This window comes from Octopus sinensis, linkage group LG14, assembly GCF_006345805.1.
Source record: "Octopus sinensis linkage group LG14, ASM634580v1, whole genome shotgun sequence".
Taxonomy (NCBI): domain Eukaryota; kingdom Metazoa; phylum Mollusca; class Cephalopoda; order Octopoda; family Octopodidae; genus Octopus; species Octopus sinensis.
In genome coordinates, this window is record NC_043010.1 from 10,887,243 (window position 1) to 10,896,287 (window position 9,045).

Sequence of the window (9,045 nt, forward strand, 5' to 3'; positions counted from 1 at the left end):
CCCAAAGAGACGAGGCTCCCTGATCTCTGAACGATACACCTGTCAAGTAATATTTCTCTAGAAACTTTTCAGAGAGACATCATCTAAGCTGCTTGTATTCCTGATCATACTCTTTAGGTCATCACCCAGCATTCATTACCAAATCCACTCACTTGCTCAATGTGTCACACAGTGGGACTGAACCCAAAACAGTGGTTTGGAAGCAAACTTCTTACCACACAGCCACATATTGACATATTGCATACATATATACATGCATGCATACATACATACATACATACATATATAGCGGTGAGCTGGCAAAATTGTTAGCACGCGGGGTGAAAGACTGGAGCCTAGTGCAGCCTCCTGGTTTCCCAGACCCCAGTCGAACCGTCCAACACATGCTAGCACGGAAAACGGACGTTAAACGATGATGATGATGAAGAACTGAGTGATTAATTTACATTCAAATAATCAGTCAACCAAATCTGTATCACAAGGATGTTGCACTTATTCAGCAAAACAGCAGTGAGTCTATGAAGATGTTTGTATCCCAGTCATGGGCAGATTGCAACCTGCAGAACTCACTTGAAAGCACATGTAATGAAAAACTACTTTGAAAATTTATTAGAAGTGTGCCTTGTCTGTTGAGGAGCCACATCTCATGTGGCAGACTTCTCATAAAAGGTAGCCCATACCTACTGTATATAAATGATTGGCCTAAAAACAGCAGCCAAATTTCCCTCAAACCACACTACTGTCTTAAAAAATGGAAGAACAGATTAAATGGATTAATCATAAATAAGGTGGAGGCATTGTTGTGTGGTAAAAAGCCTTATGTGTGTGTTAGTGTGTGTGTGTGTGTGTGTTAGTGTGTGTTAGTGTGTGTGTGTGTGTGTGTGTGTTCTTTGTTTGTTGCTCACCACCAGTTAACAGCCAATGTTGGTTTGTTTACATCTCCATAACTTAGTGGTTCAACAAAAGAACCTGATAATATAAGTACTATTATTTCTTTTGCATCTTTCACTGATATGCATCAATGAAGTAAATAAACACTGGTGAGATTAAACATAAAAGTTACATGTAATTCAAAGTCCTTTGTTATATTTGTTCTGGACCAAGCTGCAGTTACTCCCTGACTCCTCATACCATCAGAAATGTCATGAACCAACAATTAAGCTCAATGGAAACCTATACCTAATGATGCTATAGTTCACTTACTGTAATACAAAGCATTAAAAAAAAAAAAGTCCTGGAGTTGATTTGTTTGTATAAAACCCTTCAAGGTGATGCTCCAGCATGGCTGCAGTCAAGTGACGGAAACAAGTAAAATATAAAAAAATACATAGCTTTAACCCTTTCATGACCAGCCCGGCTGAAACCGGCTCTGGCTCTGTTGTACAAATGTCTTGTTTTCATAAGTTTTGAATTAAAATCTTCCACCAAACCTTAGTCACAATTTATGTTCCTAAAACCTGCTGAATGTTAACTAAGTTATTTTACTAAATTCTTTGTTATATTTAAAGAAACACAGAGCATCTCTAAATAAATACAGTAATGAAAGGGTTAAACAGGTGGAGTTGCTACAACTGGAATGCATTTCATCAATAATTTCTTTATTCCTTATTTCTGTCAGTCACCAGCTTCTTCTCTATTCATTCCTTGACTGACCTATTTATGGAGATTAACGTCTGTTTTCCATGCTGGCATGTGTTAGATGGTTGTCAAGGCGGCGAGCTGGCAGAGACGTTAGCACGCCGGACGAAATGCTCAGCGGTATTTCGTCTGCCGTTACGTTCTGAGTTCAAATTCCGCCGAGGTCGACTTTGCCTTTCATCCTTTCTAGGTCGATTAAATAAGTACCAGTTACTCACTGGGGTCGATGTAATCGACTTAATCCGTTTGTCTGTCCTTGTTTGTCCCCTCTGTGTTTAGCCCCTTGTGGGTAATAAAGAAATAGGTTTGTCAGGAGTTGACTAGGCAAAAGTCTGCACCATACTTTAGTGTGTGCTTTGGCATGGTTTTTACAGCTGGGTGTTCTTCCCAACTCCAGTTACCCTGTAGAGTGGACTGAATGCTTTTCTTATGTGGCACCAGCACAGGTGAGGTCTGATTTTGGCTTGGGTTTTACAGCTGGATATCTTTCCAAATGCCAACCACTTTACAGCACAGACTGGATGCTTTTTACTAGAGTTGCTGCTTAGCTCTTGCTTCCATAGCATCAGTATGGTGAGAAATAATCTTCTCCAGGAATGGCTGCCAAACAGAATTTTCCTCTGAGTAGAACTTAACTCAAAACAGTAAACCAATAAAATGACTCACCAATTCACAGGTCTATTGCTTATAGCTAGGTGAACTTGAGAATTAAATATCTTATACATTATACAGGGAACAGGATATGAACTACCAAGCACTCTTTTTGTTTTCAATGCCCAGTTGAGTCATCAATATAAATATATCCCATGAAAAGAAAGTCTTGGTCGGGGTTCTATGACCCACTCATTTTGGAGCACAGATTTTAAAATTAACTGTATTATATAATTGCTAGTGTTTCCATTGAATGGTTCAGAAAATTTACGAATTATTCTCATTGGATTGCACCGAATAAAGACAAAATTTTAACTTTTGATTGATTCTTATATAAAAAGTAAATAAATTCTTTATTTTATTAAATTTACACTGGATAAAACATAAGGGGAATGTTATTCCTTTTGATGAGCCATTTTGGCATTAGATAAATTGAGAGAAAAAAAAAATAATGTAAACAAAAAAACAAAACAAAAAATAACTGGAAAAGACTGAGCACAATGAAATACTTTACAGAATCCACAGATTAAATTCATTTAAACCGATATTTTTATTTTTCTATTTTTTTTTTTTTTAAGGGACAACTAAAATGTGAATTGTATCCCTGTACACAATATTATCCGTCGAAAAAAAAAAAAAAACAAAAAATATATAAAATAAACAAATGAATTTTCATGAAAGATGCAAAAGTTGAATTGAATTCACAAGTGTTTTCCATTGGTTTGTAAATGTTCTTATCATTGTTGTTTTAAATCTTCTCTTGCATTTATTTATTTATGAATGTCCCTTAAGAGACAACAAATGGAAACCGATGCTTGCAGTATGTTACAATGAAAAAGATAAACTCCCCTGCTTCATATCGAACTTAGTAAATAATTTCATAATAAGGGGGCATGAGGGTGGAACGTGGGGTTTATGTAGGGGGTAAACCAAGACTTTGTCTGTGTCTGTTTCCGTTTAGGTTTTTAGTTCTTTTTTATTGTTTTCTTTTTTCTTTCTTTTGTTTTCTTACATAAAGTTGTTTGTACAAATTTATTTTACATGGACATTAATAGTCTCCTTTATACATATATACATATTTATAAACATTTGTACAAATAAACATCAGTTTATGAATGCATGTATGCTTGTTTATATATGTGTGTATATACATATATGCATATATATATATGTATATATATACGTATGTATATATATATATATATATATACACACATGTATGTACATGCATATATATATATATGTATAATATATGTGTGTGTATAATATATATATATATTGTGTGATGCATAATTATAGTCATATATATATATATATATATATATATGGTTAATGGACAATATGTCCAATTTTTCGGCATATTTGGCATTAGAATTTTTTTCCTTTGCCCTCATTTATGAATTGTTTATAAATTTAACCGTTAAAGGTATTTTTTAATATGCTGGCCATTGATAAAATATTTTTCGAGAAAACATTTTTTAACGAAAAGAATTTTATCCTCACATTTAATATATATATATATATATAATGGATATGTTTTTATGTATTTGATTACTGCACCAAAAAACCAAAATGAAACTTTCGATTTGCTATTAAAATGATGGTAAATAGCCGAATCTGCCGTTCGGTAATTAGCGAAACAGCTTTTTCTTTCATTTAATTCTTGTGTAAGAATTTTTGCTATTGCATTGAGTGCCATGTCTTTGCTGGTGCCATCTTGGTCTCAAACTCATTTGTGTATCACAGTTTATCAGTGGAACAGGTGTAGTTAATGAAGTGGAATACACCTCGACGTGTGCAGAGATTAAAATACAAAGATTTCTGTAGCCGATTCTTTGCATTTTAAAAGGGTATGGAATTATTTTTTGGGGGGATTTTCTTTCCTTCTCTTTTTGAATTTTAATATTTTGGATTTTTAAATATCCATTTTTGTTAATGCTTTTTTTTTCCCTTTTACTTGTGAAAAAAGATTGTTTTTTTTTTATTTGTGTTGGATGTAATTAATTTGTTTTGTATTTCTTTCTTTTTATTTTCAGTTTTTGTCTTTGTTTTCTGAAGGTGTTACTCCAATGTTTTCAACAAAGTGTTAGATATCATAGAAAAAAGTTTTGATATTTATTTCAACTCAAACTCAAGAAACATGTCTTGATAAGTGTTCAGTGCTGATTGTTGCATTATGCAAATTAGTAAAACTCCCTTCAGTGATTCCTGGTAAGAATCTGATAGCATTTCCTCTTTTACTTTCATCAAAACTCAAGAGATTCTTTTCTGCTGATTAAGTTGAGCACTAGAAAAGAGAATATATTTGAAAATTTAGTTATTTAGCAATTCTGTAAACAGTGACTAATCATACATACACATGCATTTATACATACACATACATGCATACAAACATACACATATTTGAAATTATAAATATGTGAAATGAAAATGAGCTAAAAGAAATAACACATGGTGGTCAATGGCATGGATTTGGTTAAGAAAGATAGATAAGAAGATATTAAATAACATACAAGCTAAATTCTTTATTCACTAATATTATTTTTTCTTCCAAAGAAGATAGATCAATTGCTAGATAACAACTGATGCAAATTCTAGAAAATAAGGAGAGATAATCTCAAAATTCAAGAATTTTCTAAAACTGTCATGCCATTCAGGAAAAGACAGTGCAATTGCCTGAAGATAAGAGTACAGCCATCATAGACATCTTTTAAAATTCCTACTTTGTCTTCCATACATTTATTTGTGTAAGTTGACCTTTGTAAAATGTTAGAGGAAGAAACCTCACTGTTTCTTGCAATAAGTACACCTAAAGCAAAACTTTTCATGGACCCTTAAAACATTAATCTGGATCCTCAATTTACTATTTTATGGATCCCCAGGTGTCATATGGATTCTGGTTACGAACCAGGAAGGAAATATTCTGTTTCATTTCTCTTCCTTCTGATTTCAAATCCTACTAGTTACAATTTTTTCTCCTCTACTTCACTGCCTTTCTCTCTCTTTCTCTCACTGGCAGGGGAATAAAAGTAGAAATAAAATAAGTATTAGTAGTAAACTGAGATCTATTCAACCCTGTTTACCCTATTACAAATATTTGGCATTGTGAAAACATATAAAATTATTACATCATTATCCCTATTGCATTATTGAATATTGGACCTTGTGGTTATGTTGGTTGTTTTAGTCGATGTATCATCATAACCACCACCACCGCCATCATCATCATCCTCATCATCATCATTAGCAGCAGCAACATCACATAACCACTGTCATTGATATGGGCTTGTGTTTAATGGTTTAACAAGATCTGTATCAAGGTCCGTAGGTTTGCACTTGCCCAGTTTCTATGGCTGGGTGCCTTTCCCAACATCAACCACTTTATAAAATGTACTGGGCACCTTTTTTTTTTCATGGTACTGATCCCAGTGAGGTTGCTAAGTAATTTGCAATGCAATGTAAAAGACCCTTTAATTGAACTGTAGTAAAGAGATGCGATTTTATGCCAAATATTGAGAGGCTGAAGTAGGATAGAAGGACAAAACCATCTATCATGCTGTTAAGGTGATAATCACCACCAACACCACCAACACCACCACCATCACCACCACAACCACCACCTATCCAAAGAGATAAAGACAGTGGTAGCAAGGTGTTGGGCATGTCCTCTGTGATTAAAAAATATTTCAGCTCTGGCAATCCAATTTTTATTTTGAGATATCAAATGATTACATTATTTAATGTGTTTTTCCCTTAGGAAGAAGTTTAATGCAGATTTAGCTACTATTTCTTGCAATGTGATTGACCATGTTGAGGTTCCATTTTTGGCTCATATTGAACTATGCAGTTACTATTGCCAAATATCAAGGATATAAATTATGTTAGTTCCCTAAAGAAGTTTCTTTAACCGTAATCAAGCCTCATTATGTAAAAACAACTTTTCATCGAAAATAGCACAAAAACATTGCATGTATGAAGTAGCAACGATCTCAAGCGACTCCAGATGCTTGAATGGTGACCTAAATGCCATGTATTGAAACCCTTGTTACAGGTGTGGCATCGTGTTCCTATTTAAGATTTGTTATATTATTTTCCTGTCAACTCAGACCAAAATAGGCATCACTCCAACATCGTCTTTAACAGTTTGGTGTTATGAATAGCCTCAATTTGCAAAAACACGAGTTCCAACAATTCCTGCAATTATCCCGATTTTTCAGAAATATCTGATTCGCTCTGTCGAGGAAAAAAAAGTAGTTGAAACACCAGTGCGTTATTGTGTATGCATGTGCATTTGTGTGTGTGTGTGTGTGTGTGTGGTGTGTGTGTGTGTGTGTGTGTGCATGTGTGTGTGTTTGTGTGTGTGTGTTTGCGAACGTGTTCTTGTGGATGCATGTGTTTATGTGAGTGTTTATACGCATGTGTCAATGCATGTATATGTGCACGTGTGTCCATGTTTGTGCGTATGTGTTCTTTGCCTTCATGTCTGCTGGCTAAATGTTGCAGCCCAAGGTTTCATTCACATGTATATATATATATATATATATATATATATATATACATTTTTTTTTACATGTGCCTATTTGTGTTACTGCATGTGCTATATATATATATATATATATATATATATATAAATCAATGTGCATGCATGTTTGGGTTAGAGATAAAGACCTAGAGATGTAACTAGAGTGAGAGAGAAAGAGAGAGAGAGAAACTGACAGACAGGCAGAGACAAATGAAGTTGGAGAAGTAAAGAGGGTGACAGAACAAGAGAGAGGTATATAAAAGGAGTGAAAGGAGGGTGGAAAATGAAGAAGAGGCAGAAAAAGAATCAGATATGACAAATGCCTCTACAAATCACAGAGTTCTAGGAAACGGATTCTGCAGCTTTGAAATTCAGTAGCAGTAAAATGCACCACAGAAATGAACACTAGGATGGGAGATCAATTTATCACAGACCTTATTCCCATAAGATCTGGTAACATCTATTCCCTTTAGCTAAATAAAACTGCAATTTATAAAATAAAGTATCATGCCTCTCAGACATGATATAATATTAAGTTCACAGCTATGGATTTCACATATTTTTCAGACTGCATTATCAAGACAACATATAAGAATGGTATTGTTGTTAGTCACACAAATTCTTTAGATTAAACTCCTGTCATAAGAGTTGCAATGTGTTTTTTAAATTTCATGAAAATTCATGTAAAATAGAATCTAATATCAAAAATGAGAAAAAATTGAATAAAAATGATTGTAAAAAAAAAAAATGTCTTGCAGTTAAGAATTTTCCTTTTAAACCATGTGGTGTCAGGATCATTCCTGCTGTGTGGCAATTTAGCAAAGTGTCTTGTACACTATTCCAGAGCTTACCAATGCTTCATAAAGAATATTTATATGAAGGCAGCAGAAACGTTAGCACACCAGGTGAAATGCTTAGTGGTATTTTGTCTGTCTTTACATTCTGAGTTCAAATTCCGCCGAGGTCGACTTTGCCTTTCATCCTTTTGGGTTGATAAATTAAGTACCAGTTGCATACTAGGGTCGCTCTAATCGACTGGCCTCCTCCCACAAAATTGTGGGTCTTGTGCCTAGAGTAGGGAAGGATATATATGTGTGTGTGTGTAGATGTATGCAAATGCACATGGATATTGATATTTCAAGTTGCCACTGTCCAAGCAAACCAATTTCAATGTTGACATTCCAAGTCAACATTATGATTGGTTGCTCTTGAAAAACAAATAAGGGTTGGAGACAAGAAGGGCATCCAGCCATAAAATCTTGCCCCTGATATAACCCCCTGATAGCATGTGAAAATAAATATTAAGTAATGAACATCAGCTTTCACCATAACAGAGTTCTATTTCTAATGATTTCTTTTGACAGGACACTATTAGAATTTTCAAGCAGAAAATCATTTGCAATTATTTATTTTAGGTGCAGAATAATAAAATATTTGAGAAATTTGCTTCACAACCACAAGATCTTGGGATCATTCCTACCACATGGAATTTTGCAGGAAATATTATTATCTATAACTTTAACCCTTTTGATACCAAACTGCCTGAAGCAACTCTTGATTTTATGATACAGATGCCCTGTTTTAAGGTCAAAATCCTATGTTAAATTCACTCAAGACATCATCTTATTAATGCCAAAGTTACTTTAAGAAATTTTTCAAAGAGATGTGGTAACAAAAGGGTTAAGTTGACTTACATTTTATGAGTGAAAATGAGTTGATGAAAACTGCGTAGAAGATGGATTTTTAACCGTAATTCAAAGGTACAACTTTATCATACACTGTGTTATGCTGATTCTATCTGAGAATTTCGTTAAGAGCGAAAATAACTGTCAAATGCTCATCTACATGGGTGTTAATTCAAGAGCAGGTAATTCAATTGAACAAACAAACCAAAACATCATCGTGGCTGTGTGGTAAGTAGCTTGTTTACCAACCACATGGTTCCGGGTTCAGTCCCACTGCGTGGCACCTTGGGCAAGTGTCTTCTACTATAGCCTCGGGCCGACCAAAGCCTTGTGAGTGGATTTGGTAGACGGAAACTGAAAGAAGCCTGTCGTATATATGTATATATATATATATATGCGTGTATGTGTTTGTCCCCCAAGCATTGCTTGACAACCGATGCTGGTGTGTTTATGTCCCCGTCACTTAGCGGTTCGGCAAAAGAGACCGATAGAATAAGTACTGGGCTTACAAAAGAATAAGTCCCGGGGTCGATTTTCTCGATTAAAGGT

At 34.5% G+C, this 9,045-nt stretch overlaps 1 protein-coding gene across 2 annotated transcripts in view; it reads right to left on the bottom strand.

Moving 5' to 3' along the window:
• Positions 1-4,264: 4,264 nt before the first annotated feature.
• Positions 4,265-9,045, bottom strand: part of LOC115219236 (protocadherin-19) — a 395,408-nt gene continuing 390,627 nt past the window's right edge. For both annotated transcript variants that reach the window (XM_036508615.1, XM_029789376.2), the window contains exon 3: positions 4,265-4,576. In XM_036508615.1, coding sequence (XP_036364508.1) covers positions 4,565-4,576 — 12 coding nt within the window. In that variant the 3' untranslated portion in view covers positions 4,265-4,564. The remainder of the gene's footprint in view (positions 4,577-9,045) is intronic.